Source organism: Octopus bimaculoides, chromosome 2 (genome assembly GCF_046866305.1).
Source record: "Octopus bimaculoides isolate indiv1 chromosome 2, ASM4686630v1, whole genome shotgun sequence".
NCBI classification, from domain to species: domain Eukaryota; kingdom Metazoa; phylum Mollusca; class Cephalopoda; order Octopoda; family Octopodidae; genus Octopus; species Octopus bimaculoides.
Window position 1 is genome coordinate 67,181,428 of NC_142929.1, and position 23,645 is coordinate 67,205,072.

The following is a 23,645-nucleotide window of genomic DNA, read 5'->3' on the forward strand; positions in this document are numbered from 1 at the left end:
CAATTTTTTTTTCCTTTCTACAAATTTCATACTTGACGACCTAATATAAGTACATATATTTATTTTGTACATATATTAATTTCGTACATATTTTATTTCGTACATATATTTATATTGTTATTCCAATGACAAAGTTAATAAAAATAAGACTTTATTTTTAGAAAATTGACTTTTATTTTAACGGAAAATTATGTTCCTTTGGGAATAAAAAATGAAAACAACATAGAGGAGAATTGGGAAATTCGGTGTGTGTGTGTGTGTGTGTGTGTGTGTTTATCGATCTCTATTAAATGAATTTTTGATATGAAAGGACGTTTCTATTCAAAATATAGCTATTCGATAAGGAGAGAGCGATAAAACATTATTACTATTCTGAAACAAGTACAGGGGTCGACACGATCACCTAAAACCGTCGAAAGTACCCCATTATGGCCGCAGTCCAATGACTGTAACTAGAAAAAAGAATAATATGAATGAGTTAGTCGACCCTCAGCATTTGAATGGTGCGTATTTTATAGATTTCGGAAAGATGAAAGGCAAAGTGGACCTTGGTGGAATTTGTATTAAAAATTTATAAGGACATGGTGAAACAGCGCTAAGCAGTTTGTCGTATATTGTAATTATTCTGCCATCTCAGTGTTCTTCGTAAGATTTAATGATGAAATCCCATTCCTTTTCAATTTCATCTCTTGGTTTCTTCCAAATACTGTGAAGCAGAGGCCAGCCATTGGCAGCTGTTACCAAGGGATAATCATTAGAAGGATCTTTTACATAGGTGTACCAACCAATTGCCAAAGTCTGGGATATTCGACTACAGATTAACAAATGCAAAGCATTACGTTCAGTTGAGTTCATATGAAATTCCGACAAATAGCCAGCTAATGTATGGCCACTGACATCCATTGCATCGACCAGTTTGCTGCTAGTCATCATGAAAGCTATAGCTATGGCAATGTCAAATATAAAATATGAAAAACTGGCATCGGCAAAATCGATTAATCCTGATATAACGAAATCTGGTTTATCCTTTTGCGATGTTATGCTTTGATTATTGGATTCTAGTTGAACAGATGAATGGCGTTCCTCGACTAAAACGTTCAAATCACTGAGGTCACCGTGGATTTGACCTGGGAAAGAAATAATTAGATATTAGACAGAACCAAGAATGAAGTAGGTATTTCAACGTTAACCTTTTGCCTGTCCTGTGTATCACATGTGATATACAGAACATATTTCTCTGGTGTCCATACAACGTATATGATACACATTCTCAATTATTTTTTTAATCACCAGAATAACACGGTACTTATGAAAGGAATACTTTATATTAAAACATATGAAACAAGGGCTACCTAAAAGTCTGAAAACAAGCAGGAAATTTTTCTCTAGTAAAGGATAAACTTATGAAATGCTTTGGATAGGCAAAGGGTTAGGAAAACAACATTTTCATGACGTTATAAAGGAAGAAGTTTAGCGTCCATGATGTGCTGTCAAGGTTGCGGGAAGAAGAAACAACAATTCATGAGCTGATGCTTTAGGCAGCGATACACTAAGATGATGGGTTAACTTGAGACCTGTTCCAAATGCTTATGATACAGTGGACTCTCCCAAAAGCTAAGTAGTTGTGCAAAATTGGATGAAGAATTAAATCTATCATCTAGAAAGAAATAGGTACAATCCATATATAAAATAATATCTATTTACAACCTTACACAGCACACACATGAAAAAAAAAAGAAGAAAACTCGTCTAATCATCAGCTCATCAACTCTCTAACATATCTCAAGCAAATTAATAACATACACTCTCATTTACGATTGCAAGAAATCCAAACACCAAGTCATAAGGAAAAATAACATAAACAATCAATAATTAAGCCAGAAAAACACCTCCCCCAATCAATAAGTATAAAAAGGCAGAGTAATAAACAAGCACAGCCACTAGACCACACACCAAAGGATATAAATACACCACCAATATCGAGTTGTAACAGTTCTTGCCTGAAGATCGCAGTGGCGTGAAACTCAAGTCAGAAAACAAACTCAGTTAATTTTCAATATATATACATATATATATATATATATATATATATCAAGATGGTTGCACACACTCATTCCATTGAGCTTCATCCGGTCTACTGGCTTCCTTTTTTTATCACCTGTACTGTATCTCGTCCCGTAGATCATGCATTAAACACTTCATCCAGTCTTTCCATAACATAGATGCAACTCACAGGAAATTTTTCTCTAGTAAAGTTTTTCATTCAAGCCTCGACTTACAAATATGCTCAAGATGAACAGCAACAGCATCAAGCTCACCACTTTGCTTAGAAAAGCCTTAAAACGGTCATGGGCCCTGTCCCGCCTTTTCTGACTAAATTATTATAAAGAAACAAAATGTTAATATTAGGTGAGTTTACCTTGTTGAAATTTTGGCATGGCAGGAATGATTTCTTCAATGAATGCATCAACAATATCTGTTATTAGATTTCGATCACTATCGTCTTCAATAGCAGCAGCATATTCCTTAAGTCTTGGAACAGCGGTTAGACTCCAGCTGCTGGTTGTAGTTTGGTCGAAATACGAATGATGAAAATCCTAGATAGAACAAAAAACACACACACCCATATATATATCAAAAGGTAGATAGATACTCATATATATATATATATATATATATATATATATATATATATATATATATATATATATATATATATATATATATATATATATAGATAGATAGATAGATAGATAGATAGATAGATAGATAGATAGATAGATAGATATATGTATGTATGTATGTATGTAAATATGCATGTATGGATGCATGTATGTATGTATACGAGAGTATTGTAGTTCGCTTGAAGCAATGTGTATTGCTTGTAAACAATAATAATAAATAGTAATAATGTGTTTTGAATGGCACAACAATGCACAATAATAACAACAATGGACTATAATAACTGGTGTAATTTAATCATCCATAGTCTGATATAATATTTCGGAATATAAAAGTTCCTTCAGATATCCCTAGGGATTGATCGAATCACTGCTACAATCGATTTTCCAACTGCTTTTTTCTTTTTCCTTTTACTTCCCCAACTCTTTTGTCTTTCCCCGGAAGTGTCTCTGCACTGGTCTCACGAAGCTCCTTCCGAAATTCCTCGTGAGAAATGCGTGAAGGCGGCCATGTCTCAGGCTCGTGTATGCTGGCAGATCCGTAGCGCTGCTTATAAGTTATGTATTATAAGTGCAGTTTCTTCTTTTTCCTCCTTCTCCTTCTCTTTTTCCTTCCCTTTTTCTCCTTTTCTTTTCTTTTCTTTTCTCTTTCCCTTTTTTTAAATAAATAATGCATTAACATATATAAAAAAATCTACACGCATCCAGATGTAGCTAGAGAATATATTGGCTGCCAAGCTCCAGCCTGTTTTTGATTTAGGGCCCTAGTCTGTCTATGAGAATAGCTTCCTTAATTCTGAAATTACCCAAATTTCTTTCATTGGCCTCAATTGTGACTGTTATGCTTTTGTCGGTGTTTCGACATCTGTCTAGATCTGTGATTCCGAACGTGGAGCACATGTCCCTCCAGTGGGGCATGGTTATATTTTGGTGAGGCATGCGTAGGGTTATGCTGAATTTTTATACCTTTTGTACACCATGTTTAGTATACCAATAGAGAAAGGAAGCAATTCGAGAATGACTTATTAAAAAAAAAAAAATTTATATCCCTTCTGTGGACAATTTTATCAAATTTTGAACACTTTAGAGACAACAGGTCGTTTTCATCATAAAGAGGGAATAGATTATTTCCTTCGATTTAGTGGTATGTGAAAAGATGTAGGTAATTATAAGCGCGTATGTGTGTGTGTATGTGAGTGTGTGCGTGCGTGTATGCAGTATAGAACTAGTCAGTACTGAAAGCAATGCTATCTTAATTCCCTATGGAGAAATAAATTGGAGACAGACTTACGTGTGTGGGTGTGTCTAAGAGTATTGAGTCTTTTATCTCTGGCGACAAGAAATCTGGGTGCACAAGAAAAATGTAGTGTTGATAGGGCAATAAAATGGCCTTGGAGGTGAGCGATGAAAGAATTGAATAGTGTGAAATGGGTTGAAATGGAGTGGAAGTAAGGGGTAGCGTCAGTGAAGGAAGAGAAAGAGGCAGAAAGCGAGAGAGAGAGAGAAAGAGAGGAGAGAGAGGGAGACAGATAGGTAGATAAATAGATAGATAGACAGATAGATAGAGAGATAGAGAGAGAGAAAGAGAGAGAGAGAGAGAGAGAGAGAGAGAGAGAGAGAGAGAGATTTATGGTACTGGTAATGCACACATACGTATATATATGAATAGAGGTGAAAATTAACAGGTCATTTTATTCCCACCAGTCAGTTTGTGAATTCAGCAAAAAGGTAAGAAAACCTCCATCATTGATATAAAGGCTTTTGCAGCTGAGAAGATTCACGGAATATTTCTTGTTTCTTTTTGAGCATATTTTCCGAAAGTTTATATTGAAATCTTTTTGAAGAAATTGCTGAAAAAATTTGCTTGAACTGAAATCTCTTTGTGTTTGATTCAAAGGCATGACTACAGATTTCTGCCCACCTCCCACCGACTTTGCAGGATCATAACTTACAAAAAAACGGATGTTTTTAACGAAATCGTCTACGAATATGTGTTATATCAAGTAGATTCCGAATATACAAAATTTTTGGAGGAAAGTGTTTTAGGAGGGGTTGAGGTGGGGGTTTTCGGAAAATTCACCGGAGTTCAATTCGTCTTAACTTTCTAGGAAATGGATATTTTGTAATGAAATACTCTACAAATATGCCTCGGACTATGTAGATTCCGAGGACACAGGAATTTTGGGGGAAAACAATTGGGGGTTATTTTTGAGAGCTGTTCCCCACTAGCGGGTGTTTCTGAACAAGTCATCCATATCTGTTTCATTGTCCCCGTTTTGTGCGTTTGTGCATCCGTAGATTTCTACCACACGCACACACACACACGCGCGTAATTAAAAAAAAGTTCAACCGGGGAATTATTCCATTCAATATCATGTTTATTATAAAGATTATGTAATAAATTATGCTTTACACTTCTATTTCTAACTGCGTGTATATTCTTTATTTTGCCTCTGTGTCTTCTGCCTTTCTATTAGAAACGTTTACCTGGAAATTTACTTATGCAGCAGATAAGTCATCTTAGTAACATATCTCTGTGTACCAGGCGCTGAGTTGTTATTTTTAGCATAACGAGTTTTCTGGTGAGGGCTTCATTTGCCTTCATTGACTGTTTGTTGCTACGGATGCACAAACGTACAAAAACGGAGAAAATGAAACAGATATGGACGACTTGTTCAGAAATCTGTAGTTATGCCGATTCAAAAATACATAAAATGAGTAGTGCAAGTATAACAAAGTTCGTCAAAATTCAGAGGAATATTTAAAATTTGGATTTATACCCGCTATCCACGATAAGCTATCACCAAGTTATGAGCGAAAAACTCGGATCTAGTGAACTTTCCGAAGTCCTCTACCCACACCTCGGGAAAGATTTTCCCACAAATTTCTTTATAATCTTAATCTATGCTGATTGAAAGGCATTTATATAAAATTTCATTAAAAAAGACAACATTTTCCTAAAAGTTATGAGGGAAAAACTCGGATCTTGTGAATTTTCCGAAGCCCTCTCCACCCCCGTTGCTTTCCGTGCATTTTTTTTTTTTCATATTCGTTTCCTACACATTTTTATACATCCGTTGTACTATTTTTTTAATTTTTGTTTCCGGATAATATCGTAAACATTAACCAAATTTTGAATAACAAAAATTAAATATCACAAGAGGGCATCAGGATTTTAGAAATGATTCGCGGGGGCATGACCAAAAATCGGTTAGGAACTACTGGTCTAGTTGTTTTCGTGTTCAGATGCTTGTAGTGACCCCTGGCAGTCAAGCAGGAAAGCAAAACGAAAACGGGATCTAACGAGAGTAATCTCCCTCGACCATCTCGAAAAATTATCGGCTATTCAAGAAGCTTTCAATTAACTTCCGGTTGATGTGGAAGTCAGGGGCTTCCGGTTCATCCCTTATATAAAGCGAACGCAATTCTAATTTCGCACCTTTTACCTGTCGGTTCCTAGCCGTACGCATTGAGCCACACCACTCACACCCCTCGCACGCGCACATATTCGCCTCATTTACTTTGAGACATGTGGTTACAAAGTATGTTCATGTTACAAACTTTTTCTTTTAAACCATGCTTATATGTTAACGCATTACATCCAGTAATAAATATGTTATGACTTATTATGAACGTCTCAAAAGTTCCTATTTTCTTGTCGTTTTACGTACAAGATGGTGACCCCTCTTTCTCACAGGCAATTGTAAAATTGTAGGTTGTCACATACTGACATCACTACAAAATGGTAACCCCGACGTTAGAAAACGATAGCCGCTACACAATGATGAACCCGACGTTTGGATACGCCAGCCATTATAAAATGTTGACTCCGAATTAAAGATTTGCTGCTTCGCTTTCACATGCAGTGTTGTTACTACATAATGATGAACTTGACGTTTGAATACGCAGCCCACAGCACATGGTAAACCGAGGCCGTATTACACTCTTCAAGGTAATTTCTACATTACTCTACCAGCACCTCTGATATTCTAGTTTTGAAATAATTTCGTGTCTTTCGCGTTAAAGAAGAAAGTCCACTTATCACGCCTGTTCTTTGTCATAAACGATTGTGCCTCCGTTCAGCTGAACAAGCATACCTGTGAACATCCTGTGCTCTGCTGGAAAAGCGTGTCATAATCATGAGTAACACTTGCATACCAGCTTATTCTGGCGATGCTAAGCTATGGTTTGCACAGCTTAATTCTTACTTCACAGCACATGGTACAGAAGCCGCTCAACAAAAGTTACACGTGCTTATTAGTGGCATTCCCGCCATTTTAGCAGACACCGTTAAAGATATCATCACAGATCGTCCACAAGGCATGACCTACGATTCTTTGAGAACATAAGTACTACGCAGAAATTCTAAATCATCGGAAAGTCGATTCCGTGCATTGTTACAGGATGAGAACCTGGGTGACAGAACTCCTTCGGTATTTCTTAGGCGGATCCGAGAACTCAGTGACGATACACCTGAGGACAGCTTCTACGTAAAGAAATTACTTTTTTCCCGCTTAGCAACTAATGTACAGACGATATTGGCGAATATGGTTGACACCAGCTCTATAGACCAAATCGCTTCATCTGCAGATAGGATAATGGAATTCTCTCACAGACCCACCGCGGCTGATTCGATTATTGCTTCATCGTCTTCTCAACAACAGTCTGATACTAAAAATGGAGACGCCATGTTGAAGACTATCGATGGTTTAACGCGCCAAATAGCTAAATTCTGTCGTGTTAGACGGTGTTCGCGAAGCCGGTCATTCTCTTCTCAGCGACGCAACAGTATTTCAACCAGCAATTCTTCGGTGTGTTGGTACCACGCACATTTTCCCGACAAGGCACGTCATTGTAACAAGCCTTGTGCTTTTAAAGTGTCGGAGAACTGAACCCAGAGAGCCTGGGCACGTCAGACCTCTCTCGCAACTTGTCAACTAATCGTGCTTTTTTCATTAGGGGCCTAGTCTCAAACAGGTTGTTCATGGTCGATACAGGATCAAGTTGCAGTATTTTGCCATTACGGTTCAGCTCTAATAAGTCACAGTTATCCAGTATTTCCTTATATGCGGTGAACCAGTCTCCCATCAAAACCTACGGTCAGATATCTTTAACTCTAGACCTTGCCTTGCGTCTAGATTTTAAATGGATTTTTGTCATCGCCGACCTGCTTAATCCTATTCTCGGGGTGGACTTCTTACACCACTATTCACTCCTGGTAGATGTCAGGAAACAGAGACTTGTGGACACTACCATATCTTTATCTACACCAGCACATGAATATACTGCTGCTATCCTCAGCCCATCATTTTTGTAGCTGCTGCCAGTAACCAGTTCCATACTCTTCTTGCTTCGTTAACAGATCTCTCATTTAAACCTACCCAGACCACTCGACTCAACTTTTTATTACAACAACTGGTCCACTCGTTTTCCCTCGTCCACGTAGATTGGTGCCAGACAGGCTCAAGAAAGCCCACGTTGAATTCGAGCACACGCTCCAGATCGGTCTTATACGTCCTTCTACTAGCCCCTGGGCATCTCCGCTGCACTTAGCTCAGGTTCGAAATTTTCCCAAGACACCTGATGAATGCTGGAGGGTATATCAGCCAAAACGTTTGTTAACAACAAGATGAGGACAAATATCTGTCAAATGTAAATAATGTACATAATTCCTCATCTCTTAAATATAGTACTGTACTAAGAAATTAACAAATAAATAAATAAAACTTACCTTTAATGAATTGTGCATTGAGCCAATTAGCTTCCCAAATTGATAAACGAGACTGGGAATCAGTGGAACTTTGCTAATGACTACTCCGGGAAGAAATGTCTGAAGTATAACCATGTGTTGCAAGTTTCTACTGTCAGCAATGTTGTTCGCATCTACAACATGAAATGAGCAATCAGTTGTAGTTGTTGTTGTAGTAAACATGTGCGAATGGGGACTAAATAGCTGCGAGAATAGTAGTAGTGGTGTCGCATTTCAGAAACATCTATATTTTGGAACCTAATTTAATTGTGAATGCAAGCGGAATAATTTGCAACATAAGTCTAACGACTGAGACGGCAACGGCATCACTGCCTTCCACCAGCAAAAATAACAACAGCAATAACACCGAACCCCACCACCGCAGCCGTCACCATCACCACAACTGTCACTACCATCACTGCAGCCGCCACCATCACCACCGCCACCGCCACCACCACCACCGCCGCCGCCGACGACGACGAAAACAACAATACAAGTTTATTTCGTTATATTACAAATAATGTTAAGTAATTTAAATGTTATTCTTTTGTTTTCTTCTATAATGTTAATTAAATAAATAACAAGAAAGTCTAAAATATCAATTAATACGAAGTAACATTTGAAAAGTAAATTTTCAACATTTTCAGACTTGCAGTGAAGAATACATTTCAGAACGGCCAGTAGAAAAGAAAAAAAAAGAAAAGAAATCTGTAACTTGTGAAACAACTTCAAAGTAGTACCAACACATAACAGATATTTGTACCCTAGGAACATGTACAGATCCACAAACCCAAAGTGATTGGTTAAGTCCTAAACATCCATAACTCATTGCCACAGCTACTGAGACAACAGACCCTGGTATCTAAGTTGAGGAAATACTGGTAAGTTGAGGTGATACAGAGCCAACATTTACGAATGAAATAAAATTCACAAAACTCAATGATTGTAGTTAATAAAGATGAACTCATTAACCAAGGATGAACTCACACACTGGATATAGTAGTTGAGGCTCCTTAAGAGTGTATGCACGGGAACAATTCCTATTTTAATATTCTGAACATCAAGGCAGATATAGTTTGAATAGTTGTTCTCAGGTCAGAAAATTTAATGGTGAAATATACAATCAGAAATGGATAGTATGATCTCCAAAACTGGCTGTGATTATTGTTTTTCAAGTGTAATACTAGCTTCTGACGAATTCCCATTTCAATTCAAAGTCCTAAAAACTCCAAAGAGCACGGATCAACTTTTCTGACATACTTCACAAGAAAGCGTGCTTCAATCTTCGACAAAAGATTAGCAGAACAAATAAAAACAGGTTAACAGTATTGGAAACATATACTTGAGCCGTTGTCGCAGTGATAAGCACATGAGCGTTATGCGGTCCAGATTTTAAGAATAACATTGAAACTTTCGGATTACAAAATAACAGCAAGCACTTAGGGGTTTTAGAATTAATTACTGAGCTTGGTTAATTTCTTCCCTACAGCATAAAACAATATGAAAACAGTAGATCAGTATCGTCCTCATATTTTTCTAAGTATTACTAACTTGGAGGGACGTGGTATTTCGTTATGCAACCATAATCTATATATATAAAAGAGAGGATGTGTGTGTGTGTACGTGAGTGTAGTTTATGCACGTCCACAAATTAGCACGCATGTCGCTCCAATTTTAGGAGGTGATGTGTCATGACATTATGTGCATTTTCGCCAAATATTTCTCAGAGGCACCCGCGTATAGCTGTAAATATCGATAAACTTTTACCAATTTTGAAGTTTGTTGACATGGCGAAGTCAAATCTGTGCGTACGCGCGTGAAGGAGAGAGAGAGAGAGACAGACAGAGAGACAGACAGACAGACAGAGAGAGAGAAAGAAAGAAAGAAATAGTGTGTTTGTGACGGGGGGGAGATACAGTTTTTGCTAGCGTCCAAAAAAAAAAAAATTTAAAAAGTGGGTAAGGCAGACAGAAATCAAAGCAAATTTTTCTAAGCAAGACAGTTTACTTTGCTAGCGTCTAACAAAAAAAAAAAAAAGAACGAAAAAGTGGGAGAGGGAGGCAGAAAGCGTATTAGGAATGAAAATGTAGTTAAGGAAGACAGAGTAAGTGTAAAATGTAAAAGGCATTTTTTTTTTCTTAAACATGAGATATAGTTTAAAATATACAATGTTTTTGAAAGACACTATATTCTATAATGAGATTATATATACTTTCTCACACAACAATTCAAATATATTTATTTTAAATCATTTATTTGTTTTAAATCGTTCATCTTTCTCCCCCCCCCTCTCACTCTCACACACACGCACATATACAACTTTGGGAGCGAAAGAGTTTTGTTTATATTTCACAACTATGAAACAAAAACGTATGTAACAATTTGTCAGTCACCGCCCCCCCCCCCCCACAACCCGTTTTTCGGACCACAAAAAGGGTTTTGTAATGTTTCAGATTAACAACCGCACGATTTCCACTAGGGTTTTAGGGTTAGGGTTAGAGTTTTACGGTTAGGATTAGGGTTAGGGTTAAGGTTAGTGTTAGGATTACGATTAGGGTTGGTGTTAGGGTCAGGGTTAGGGTTAGGGTTTAGGGTTAGGGTTAGGCCCCTTATCTTTTGGTTAAGGCTGTTGGTAAGTTTTCCTAAGTTACTCCAATCCACATGCCCAATGCAAACCTTCAGATCAACCTTTTCCTATGCAGATCTCTAATGCAACTTTTAAAAAAACAGTCAATGAATTTCAACGGATTTCGCTCAAATCTGATGTCCATGTTACTTATTTTGGTTTGAAATAAAGCACTTGATCACTTAATAATCCTAGCTTAATCCCGAGCAGCGCCTGGCTATACTGCTAGTATACTATAAAGTATATTAAATGCTTTTATAAATCAGCACCGTGTTCTACTGCGTTAGCAGTGCGCTTTTACATCACTTGTTAAGGTTATCTCTATAGTTATTCTATAGAAATTATAGCCAGCACTGACCTTTGTTACAATGTTTCATATCTGAGACATCAGATGTAAACAATGAAAGCAAAGATGAAAAAAGGATAATGGGCGTATATGCCATATTTCGGGAGGTTTTGCCCCTTCATCAGTACATATCTAACCCCTTAATCATCCACGAACACACTGCTTAAACAGCCATTAAGTACAGCGATGTAACGTTATTGAATGTACCGATTTTACATATTAAACACATTCCTGGAAGCTGATACGTAACTATTAATGATTAGGTTTACCTGTTAATGATTTACCTGTTAAACGCTTTGCAACAGGTTTTTATTAAACTGGAAAACCACAGTAATGGACATTTACGTACATAATAGTACCACTAACTAAGTTGGTAAAGTGGAATTCAGGAAGTAATAAAGCAAATAGAATGTAGTAAGAAGTTCTAAAGATAAAGAAGCATGCTTTTTATATTCCTAATGAATAAACTTTTCCGATCATAAGGCAACCGTTCCTAGCAGTGTCCTTGCATTTATGCTCAAACAGTTCGTTAAAGAATTAGGAGGTATCTTCAATGTTTGATTTTCCAAATAGAGGTCTGTTTCAGTCTTTGAAAACATGTGGTAATGAGCCCTATTTCCTGGAAGAGCAATCTCTCCGATTTCGCCACGGCTGCCCTATTTCCATCAAATGTAATAAACGTAGTCATAAACATTCATACCGCCATCATCTCGTATCTGTTCTTCTTTGATGACCACCACTACAGTTCCTGTTGATCTACTAGTGATTGGCTCACCAACACGACTCACTAGTGCTATCTCTCTATTCAGAGGTTTGGCGAAGCAGTGCATTTGTCATTGAAACTAGATAAAAATCTTCAACTGAGTCTGGTATGAGAACTTAAGTTGCCAATGCATGGGCTTCATCAATGTTTCATTTCTCTTAGATTGGGAGTTTCTTATCAGATTACTTCAGTGCATATTGTGTTGATCGCAATGTTCACCGGTCTACATTCTTTCACCAATGACAAGATTTGGACATGTCTCACACAATCTGTCTTCTGTACAACTACCACCGAAGTGTATACACAATAAATAAGAGAACAAAAATACAATATTTAATTTAATAATTAGTCTGATAAATACCTGTTGGCATTTCCTCCAAGGACATTAAGTTGCCATTTATGTTGGTTATTCGTTCTGGAGTTGGTACTCCATTTTTGCGAACATGGTCACTTAAAGAATAGAAACCATCTGCCAATACAAAGAAATAAATACTATTTAGAATACAGAAACAAAAGTTTACCTTTCGTTTTGCTGTTCAGTCCTGTATTTGTTGCAACAAACAATAAAGTAATCTATAAAACCTTTTACCAAGGCAGGAAAACTTAATTCTTTACTCTGAGATTAGGGAAGAATTTGTACACCGGGACTTAGTAGGCAGAACCCAAGCCTTCTTCATAGATAGAACGATGCTTTGTCATATATTATCATCCGCCATTATAACGTTGTTAATTTTTATGAAACGTAAGCTCTGTATTGATTTATGAGGTACACATAAAACAGTAAGGATCTAAACAATAACGTATCTATTCTTTCTTAAGAATCTGAGCTCTGGCAGATTCGAACATAAATATTTTAATCACTGTTGTATTTAATCATTGGAGAACATCTCTTCAATGTAGTCAATGTGTGTTCATAACACATACAATTCGTTGACGTAAGGGGCTTTAGAGACGCCGAAGTGTTTTGACCGTATTTGCACTTCTTCAGTCAAAGCTAACACGAATTATTGAATCTAAACAAGAGTACTGGTTCTTGTTAATAGAAAGCTCTATATTGATTCAATGTAGATACCAATCAGGAAGTTGAACTTTGTGACATTTGAACCAAGAAGGTTCAGGATCAAGACTAAATAATGTAATGTACATTGTTTGACGAACCACTTTCCTGTCAACAACATGTGAACCAAAGGAGTTTCTTTGTAGACATATCAGCTAAATCGCCTTTGAGTCACATACTGCTGTCTTAAATAAATGTATTACAGGATATAATTTAAGATATAGAATCTAGAAAATACAACAGATGGACGTTCAAGATTGCAACATATTTCATCATAGATTCGTATGATCAGAGCTGACCTGGAGGTAGGTGCCAACGTCACAAACTTTTCACCATTGACTATATTAATCCATTACTTCTCAAACACATTGTGTGTATGTGCCCGTGAGTTTGTGTGTGTATGTAAAGATATATTCTTTTACTTGTTTCAATCGCTGAACTGTGGACATGCTAAGACACCACCTTGAAGGATTTTAGTCAAACAAATCAACAATACTACTTAATTTTTGTCAAAGGCACACACACACACAGAGGCACACACACACACACACATATACACACATTTACGATGGGCTTCCCGGTAATTTCCACCTACCAAATTCACTCACAAGGCATTGAACGGCTTGGGACTCTTAAGACACTTGCTCAAGGTGCCATATTTTGGTACTGAACTTGTAACCACGTGGTTGCAAAGCAAACTTTTTAACCACACAGCCATGTCCAGGTCTATAGAGATATTTCTACTCAAGTTTTTATTTCTTCATGCATTAAATGTGTTAATACAAAATTATTTGTTTTTCATGTGGATGTTGTGTTTGAATTATAGAATACAGAAGTCATTAATACAAAGAAATTTTACCAAAATAATTTTCATTCTTCGAAAATTCCGCATTGAAAATTTTTAACAGATATCCATTTGAGTCGATTTTTTTAACATAAGGGTTGTCATGTTTACTGGTGACATGGACAAAGTAATTGCGATCATCATAGCTGATGAGTTCGGAAAAATCGATCAGTTCCATTCCATATCGATCTTTAAGCAATTGAGCAATCATATGTTCAGGCAATTTGATTGGTCTGTAGTTGACTAGATTCATAGTGTCACACTCCGTTGAATTTGACATTCTGAAAAGAAAATAATAATAACAATAGTGTGACCAAATAATAATAACAATAGTGCGATAGAGATTAGAAAGCCAAAGAAAGAAAGCAAACTATGCTGGAGCATAGATATAGGATGCCCATCTGACAACAGGATATGCAATAAGGAAGAAAGAAAAGTCAATAGATATGACAGGCTAGCTTGGGCGGTTTAAGCAGTTGTGGTTGATGAAAAAGGTGGTTGTAGTACCAATAATTGTCAGAGCCCTTGGAACAGTGAATAAAAATCTTGAGAAGTACATGGAACAAATAGGGGCTGCAATAAGGGTGGAGCACTTGCAGAAAACAGCACTACTTGGAACCACTTGAATACTCTGGAAGGTGCTCGAAAAATAAGCGGTGTTACCTTAGTTCACTGGTAGTGAACAGCTGACACTGTAGTACATCTCTAGCGTTAGAACCTGTGCAAAGACAATAAAATAATGATACTAATGATGATAATGATAAATCCTATGAGAAGTGGTACAGGCGATGGCGTCCCATCATTTGGAACTTCCCAATACAAACAGACAGAAATTGACTCCAATCGACCAGACATTGTAATTAAGGACTACAACAGAGGAACTTATCTATTAATACATATGTCAGTCCCACAAAATCAAAATGTCTCAAGAAAGGAATACGAAAAGCTTTCTCACTATAAAGATAGATCTGCAAATTGAAATAATAAGAATGTAGAAGCTTAGTACTACAATAATACCAGTAGTAATTGGTGCATTGGGAATGATAAGGAAGGGAGCTGAGAAGTATATTAAGCAACTCCCTGTTAACTCCAATCTCCGTGAACTACAAAAGATAACCTTGATGAGTACAGCCCATATACTATGGAAAGCACTCTCCATCTAAAATGGAATAAATGGAGTGATAATTATAGCATGCATAGCAAAACAAAAGTGCTTTTGTTACTCTTCGCCTCCAGAGGATGCCCAGTACTAAGGCAGCTGAAATAAAGTTATAATGAAAGGAAACCATAAATGATGGTGATGTGGATGATGATGATGATGATGATGATAATAATAATAATAATTGCAAAAATTTTGCTATTGAGTTCATACATAAAACCCATTTTGAACAGCATGATGGAAGTGCGGCAACTATTGTTGCAAAGAAGGTGAAATCAATGGAAAAAAAAAAACAAGTGTATGAACAACTGGCTGATAGGTGGGGAAAAAAACCCCCTCTGCATTGTAAATATGTGGCTCGCAGCAAACAAGCTGATGTTGACTATAAGCACACTCATCAGTGGCTATGGAGCTCAGGGCTAAAGACAGAGAGTGAAGGTTTCATCTTAGCTGCTCAAGATCAAGCCAATGTGATGAAAAATGGAGTAGACCCAAAGTGCTGATACTGCAACGATGAGATTGAAAGAGTGGACCACCTAATCTCTGGATATAAAGTTTTAGCACCTATGGAGTACAAATCAAGACATGACAGAGTTGGCCAATATCTATACTGGTTAATATGTCGGCATTATAAAATCAAAACTGCGGACAGATGGTATAGGCATCACCCTGAAGCTGTAACTGAGGGAGAAAATGTAATGATTCTTTGGAACTTTCCTGTACATACAGACAGAATCATCAAAGCTTATATAAACTGGACATTGTTGCGAAAGACGAAAACAACAAAATCTGTTTATTGATCAACATGAGTATTCCTTGTGATCATAATATCTCGGCCAAAGAATTTGACAAGCTCAGAAAATATAAAGATTTGCTCATTGAGATCGAAAAAAATGTGGCATCTCAAGACGGTTGCAATACCAATGAGTGTAGGAACACCTGAAATGAAAAGGAACTGTAAATCATTTGAGAATGATCCCTGACTTACCATCCATGCAAGAAGTACAAAAAATTGTTTTAACTGGTACGTGACACGTATTGAGAAGAGCATTGTCGTTGTGAATTTTCTTTCCTTCTCCACTTTTTCTTTTTCTTTTTTCTATTTTTCCTTTTTTTCGTTCTTTTCCCTTTTATCTATCACATAGGTTGAATTTGTAAATGATCAATCTGGTGTGTTTATTTTAATGGCCTACCAATGTATATAGTGAGTTCCTTTGCCCTCGGTGTCAGGAAGACACTCGGCAAGAAATGGAAACAAAATTGAAAGAATGATGATACTACTACTACTACTACTACTACTACTACTACTACTACTACTACTACTACTACTGCTATTACTACTACTAAAAATAATAATCATAACCATGTCACACACATATGGTTGTGATGCATGTGCCTGTTGTAGTCATGATGGGTATACTGGGCTTCATATATATTTTACTCCAGTGTCAGTTTGATGACATGCACTGGTCTCTCACTCAATAATAATAATAATAATGATGATGATGCCCTAATGCAATACCAGGAAGTGTTATCATGTACATTGTTTTGTCTAGGTATAAAAGACAGGCTACAGCAAATATTCTACTCAATACCAGATTTGCTTGTCAGTTGTTTGCCCTTAACTAGTTGAGCATATACCTTAGTGGCTGACAATATGTGCATCTTTGATCACGAGCAGAAGTAGTGGGAAGGGGGCATCACAGGCATGTGTTGAGGGGCATTCTTTGTGTGTGTGTGTGTGTGTGTGTGTGTGTGTGTGTGTGTGTACACTGGTGACCGTTAACATTTTGTAGCTGCTTGATCAAGATTCTACCGAGAAAACTACAAAGGCGGTCAGAAAAATTTAAGGTGGAGTACTTGCGCTGACTGAGACTGATCTTTAAGTCGAAATTAAATGGACGGAATAAGATCGAAGCTATCAACACTTGGGTGGTTTCACTCCTTAGATATGGAGCAGGGGTAATTGCATGAACAGTAGACAAACTAAGCAGCTTAGACAGAAAGACAAGGAAGTTACTAACTAGATATGGGTCACTCCACCCCAAAAGTGACACAGACAGACTGTATGTACCAAGAAAAAGAGGACTTATTGGATGCAAACACAGCATTAGAGCAGAAGAATATATATGTGTGTATGTATGTGTATATATATATTCGTTTTATTTTATTTACTGATTGAATTTTCAAATTGTTAATTTGCAAATACTATACTACATATATATATATGTATATACATGTGTGTATGTATGTGTATATATATATTCGTTTTATTTTATTTACTGATTGAATTTTCAAATTGTTAATTTGCAAATACTATACTAATGTATTTTCATACAGAACTACACTTTATCAAAAAATTTCCTCCAAAAATGAATGTTAGGATTAGGGTATATTCTAAATATAACTCTAAATATAAAGAGTAGAAAAAGGAAGATAGAGGAAAAAGAAAAAAGGAAAAAGAGGGGAAGATAAAAGAAAGGGTAGAAAAAAAGAAAAAGAAGGATGAAGGGAGAAAGAAAACAAAATGACTTCCAGTGATGACCAAACTGCACCTATTTTTTTAGGAGGTCACCATCCTTAAACCCATTCCATTACCAGTAAAGGACTAGATTCCAGTTAAGGACTAGATTCCAGTTAAGGACTAGATAAGTAAATAAATGAATGAATGGTAAATAGGAAGGTGGACACCCCTTCTTTCTCTTTCCCTCTATGTATGTATTATCTATCTATCTATCTATCTATCTATGAGCCTATCTACCTACCTATATTTCTATCTATCCATCTCCATTGTCATAGAACCTCACTCCCTCAAAAAAAAAAAAAAACCCCACAAAAACATGTTTCATATAAATGTTTGTACATTCACATAATTTTATTTGACAAGTTTTAGAAAGGAACGAAAGCATTAATAAAAGGATTTTTTCCAAAATTCTGACTCTTTTTTCACAATATTCAATTTCTGTTCATCACACCTAATACTCTATACATACATATATATATATATATACACACATATACTTATATACGTACTCACATGCATACATACATATATATGTGTGTGTATATACATATACATATATATATATATATATATTCTTTTACTCTTTTACTTGTTTCAGCCATTTGACTGTGGCCATGCTGGAGCACCGCCTTTAGTCAAGCAAATCGACCCCAGGACTTATTCTTTGTAAGCCTAGTACTTATTCTATCGGTCTCTTTTGCCGAACCGCTAAGTTACGGGGACGTAAACACACCAGCATCGGTTGTCAAGCGATGTTGGGGGGGACAAATACAGACACACAAACATATACACACACATACATATATACGACGGGCTTCTTTCAGTTTCCGTCTACCAAATCCACTCACAAGGCTTTGGTCGGCCCGAGGCTATAGTAGAAGACACTTGCCCAAGGTGCCACGCAGTGGGACTGAACCCGGAACTATGTGGTTGGTAAGCAAGCTACTTACCACACAGCCACTCCTATATAGGAACAATTCACAAAAAAAAAAGAAAAAGACGAAGACAGGTGGTGTAGACAACAAACAGATGTATTAGTTTAGCGCTTGGGAATTGAAAAAGTCTTTAACGTTTTGAGCCTACGCTCTTCCACAGAAAGGAAAACAGATAGAAACAGGGAGAGAAAATAAAGAAATCGTAATGGCTAGCCATCTATTATGGCGAATTCGGGACAGAAAGGATCGCACAGGAGATCTAGAAAGAAGGGGAGATAATACACACACACATATAAGAAGAGTGTATAATTGTGAATAAATCGTAATTATAACGGAGAGGGTTATAAAAACCCTTACATTTCTAGAAATAGCAGCCAAAACCGCTATAAAGCCACTATAACCACTTATTATATCTCCTCACAATAAAAGTTGTCGGCAGGCGACATGACATAAAATTCAGAATTTAATTAGAAATAAAAGGTTAGTCCTCCATTGCAATTTCGAAGTTAGGAACCAAAAAGGTTTCATTCTTCTCGCCAGGAGAACATTCCTGTACATAGAAATTAACACAAAAAATATACCTTGTGGTTTAACATGTGTCCCGACCGGCAAGAAAAATGTATCAACCTCTATCTACACATTCAGATTCTGAATTCAAACGTCATGCACAGCGTTTATAAGAAGAGACCAGTAAAATGAGACACACCTAAAAACAGGTTATGAGAGGAAAATTAAATAATAAAAGAGGAATGTAAAAATACATTACGCAGGATATATCTTAAACAATTCAAGATCGTTTACGAATATAATAGTGGCGAGAACATGCAATCAAAATTTTTTTCTTAATAAAGGAAGAGTGAATAATTGTGAATAAATCACAATTATAACGGAGAGGGTTGTAAAACACTTACATGTCTACAAACAGCAGTCAAAACTGCTATAAAGCCACTATAACCACTTATATCTCCTCACAATAAAAGCTGTCGGCGGGTGACATGGCGTAAAATTCAAAATCTAAATAAAAATAAAAGGTTAATCGATGATCTTTCGTTACAAGAACACGACTGCTAGTTAGAAACCACGTGAGTTTATTTACATTTGTGAAGATGATCGTTGATTTCCGTAAACATTAAAAAAAATTTTTACATATGGGGTTGCAGGGAATGGGATTTTTGAAGTCGGCGTGAAAGGGAAAGAGACAGAAAGAGCACTATTGTATGAGGGAAGTTCTTTGAAGTTGGCGTGAATCGGAAGAATTGTGTGCGTGCGTGCTTGCGTGCATGCGTGCATGCGTGCGTACGAGCGTGCGTGCGCGCACACACGCGTGTGTGTGTGTGCGTGTGAGAGAGAATGTGTATGTGTGCTTGTGAGTCGGTGTTTGTGTGTGCAAAATTCTGTCTGCGCTTGCGCCTGTGTGTGTGTGTGTGCAAAATTCTGTCTGTGCGTGTATGTGCTTGTGAATCTGCTTGTGAATCTGTATTTTGTTGGCTTGATTCCCTTATTAGCTATTATTCAATCAACTGAAACAAGTAGAATAGTGTAATTCAAGCATATTGGTAGTAGCTAATAAACCTTTCTATTATAGGCACAAGGTCTGGTTTTTGAGGGAAGGAGTAAGTCAATTATATTAATCCCAGTGCATAACTGGTGCTTAATTCAAAAGGATGAAAAACACTTGGTGGAGGTGCGTTAATAATTGCGAAGACCTGTTGAGGCAAGTGAAATCGAAATCGAACTAAATTCGACGACTGGCCCCCATGTCAACGTCTCCTCCATTGGACACTAAACTCTGCTTTCGAAGACCGGTTGGGGCAAGCGAAAGCGAAATCGTGATGGAACCACCGTTCGAACGTGATCGTTACCAGCGTCGCCTTCCTGGCACTTGTGCTGGTGGCACGTGAAAAGTCATTCGAGCGAGATCGTTGCCAGTGCCGCTGGACTGGCTCCTGTGCAAGTGGTACAGAAAATACACCATTTTGAGCGTGGCCGTTGCCAGTACCGCCTGACTGGCCTTCGTGCCGGTGGCACGTAAAAGCACCCACTATACTCTCGGAGTGGTTGGCGTTAGGAAGGGCATCCAGCTGTAGAAACTCTGCCAAATCAGATTGGAGCTGGTGTAGCCATCTGGATCACCAGTCCTCAGTCAAATCGTCCAACCCATGCTAGCATGGAAAGCGGACGTTAAACGACGACGACGACGACGACAATGATGATGATGATGATGATGATGATGATGAGGATGATGATGATGAAAAGCACTTGGTGGAGGTGCATTAATAATTCTGCCAGCTCAAATAACAAGTGCAGGCAATATTCAAGTATTTTGTTGGCTTGATTCCCTTATTAGCTATTATCCAATCAACTGAAACAAGTAGAATAGTGTAATTCAAGCATATTGGCACAAGGCCTGGTTTTTGAGGGAAGGAGTAAGTCAATTATATTAATCCCAGTGCATAACTGGGGCTTAATTTTATATGAACAATTTGGCTGGATAAAGGGTGCTATATCCTTGGCTTTTGCATTCCTTCTGAGACAAAAGGCAAGAGCTGTGCCGTTAAAACTGGTAAGATCGAAGTAGTTAATCATGACTAATATATGAATGGCTGCAGAAGAAAATACATGAGCAAGGGAATTTCATAAGGATGACAATCAAGTAAGAAAGAATTTAATGCTTGGTTTGCAGGTGAATTACATCCTATGTGAGCTTCGAACCTGTCGTCGCCAGATGCTGTAACTTTTTTCGATTATCTGTCCCATATAAGTTGGAATTTCTCCCATTTGACCTGGATCTTTCGTTGCTTTGTTGATTTATAAAAATTATTTTCCGTGTTATTCAAATTAGCTTTCAATTCAGATGCACACACACACATACACACGAGCGCATAATTCTTTTATAAAATCTTTTGAACTTTCGAAATATTGGTCTAAATGACTGAAATGTGCGTTATAGAAGAACCTTTGAAAAATAGTTAAAAAAAAAACTTTGAAAGGAAACAATTAACTATAAATGATTGCAGACCAGCTCCGAAATTACCTAATTTGCGAAGTTCCAACAAGAAATATATTCGACAATTTCAAACTAATCTATATGAAAGAAAAAAATATAAGCATTACCTACCGTCCTCCTGACGTGGTTAACCACAGTGATCACTTCAGAGATGCTTTATCGCTCATAAGTCTAACCCTAGCTGAGGCCATCACACAGGCTAATATACTTTTAACACGGGTCTTTAATTTCCCAAGTCTTAGCTGCTCTGAGGGTTATATCAACCTGGAACTAAGCAACTGAAGAGGAAGGATACAAACGCTCTCCTCGATAGCACTAAAGACTTTCTCATACAACAAATTATTATCCGTCCAATTAGGGAAAATAACATACTCGGCCTAGTCTTTATCACCAATACAGTCTTCATTCACAATGTTCAGGTCATTCCCACCACTATTTCCGAGCAAAGCATTATAAAACTATCTGTATATGGTACAAAGAGGGCAACATACTCAAATAACCTTAAACATAACTCACTCATCATGAACTTAAGTTTCAGGAAGGCAATTGAGCAATTGAGTAAATATAAAAATTTAGTAAATGGAGTAATACGCATATGTTAAATGAATTCTTTTATTTTCAACATATTTCCAACAATTTCCAACAAATATTTCCAAGATTTCCAACAATCTTCTCTACCTACAGTTATCACCATCAGTCAAAATGTCTTACGGTTAAGCTGGTTCCTATGTATTTCCCTGAAGAGAAGATTACATCTTTATCAACATCACCTATTTATATATATATATATATATATATATATATATATATATATATATATATATATATATATATAATGTAACCTCGTGGGCATCGGTACCATTTTCCTCTTTCTCCGTTCTTCCATTCTCCGAACTTTCCATCTTTCCGACGAAGGGCTACGCCCGAAACGTCATACACTCTCTCTTTCCTTTCCTGAGCGTCCAATAATACTATCCATATCACGTCCTCACTTTGTTGTTTTTTGTTATTGTTTTTTTGAACTATATATATATATATATATATATATATATATATATATATATAATTATGTGTATTTCTTCTATCTTAATGAATAAAAATTCTTCTGATAGAATAAATGGGTTAATAGAAACCAATGTAGCAAAGAACACAAAATAACTGTGGTTTAGTTCCTGTTTTTAAGGCAGGAACTCCTTGAAATTTTGGGTATTTGAGTATATTTAAGAATTTAAGGATTGGAGAAAACGCATGTTTGCCACTTGGTCAGATGATACATAGTTCATGTTATTTGGTGTTATGATTTTTCCATAGTCCTGTCTTCGTTGTTTGGTTGTAGGAGGTGAAATGTGGTTGTATTTTGTATTTGTTTATTTGATTGTTTTGTGCCCTTCAGACGTTGGTTGCATTCTAGGTTCAAGCACATCCTTAGTGACACAGAAGTTTGGCATAGTTTAGGATGGAAGAAGGTGCATTCATTGCCTTTTGTGCATCCATATTTAGGACCAGGGCCATGAACTCTATATTTAGGACAGTATTTGGGGTGGAGGTGAGGGCATTTTTTTCCGTTATCCCATATGGACAAATTCCCTTAACAAGTCTATGGCATAAAGTAGGGTGGAAAAAAGCATAGTGTCCCTTGTTGATGCCGATGGGGCTAAATCTACAGTTACCTTAAGAATGGTAACAACGGGTTTTTTTTACGTGGGCATAGTAGAGGTTTTTCTATATTGGCAGGCTCATTGGTCAGTTGTCCTATTGTAGTATCAGTAGCAGACTGTTGTTGTTGTTCTTGCTGAAGCAGTAGTGAAACTTGACTTGCAACAGTAGGGCTGGGTGGAATCAGGTCAGATAGTGGTGCCATACAAAGGGATTCCAGTGTAGTAGCAGTAGTTGGCTGTTGTTGCAATAGTAAGTCCTGGCTTGTCACGGTAGTGTTGGGTGGAATTAGGTCAGA

General features: G+C 37.0%; 1 protein-coding gene across 5 annotated transcripts; it reads right to left on the reverse strand.

Annotated features, from left to right (window-relative positions):
• Window positions 1-150: 150 nt before the first annotated feature.
• Window positions 151-19,788, reverse strand: LOC106870392 (hydroxylysine kinase). 5 transcript variants are annotated; one of them, XM_089346806.1, is made up of 7 exons: window positions 19,596-19,788; window positions 14,730-14,784; window positions 14,082-14,347; window positions 12,527-12,634; window positions 8,413-8,564; window positions 2,420-2,597; window positions 151-1,127 (listed from the first exon to the last, which is right to left on the reverse strand). In XM_089346806.1, exons 3-7 carry the CDS (start codon window positions 14,344-14,346, stop codon window positions 634-636), a joined length of 1,197 nt encoding a protein of 398 aa, XP_089202932.1. In that variant the 5' UTR covers window position 14,347; window positions 14,730-14,784; window positions 19,596-19,788; the 3' UTR covers window positions 151-633. The 5 variants fall into 5 exon arrangements, with proteins under 5 accessions (XP_089202932.1, XP_089202924.1, XP_089202926.1 ...); XM_089346798.1 differs by lacking the exon at window positions 14,730-14,784 and adding an exon at window positions 19,266-19,390 and having other exon boundaries at window positions 19,596-19,674; XM_089346800.1 differs by lacking the exon at window positions 19,596-19,788 and adding an exon at window positions 19,266-19,362.
• Window positions 19,789-23,645: the final 3,857 nt, after the last annotated feature.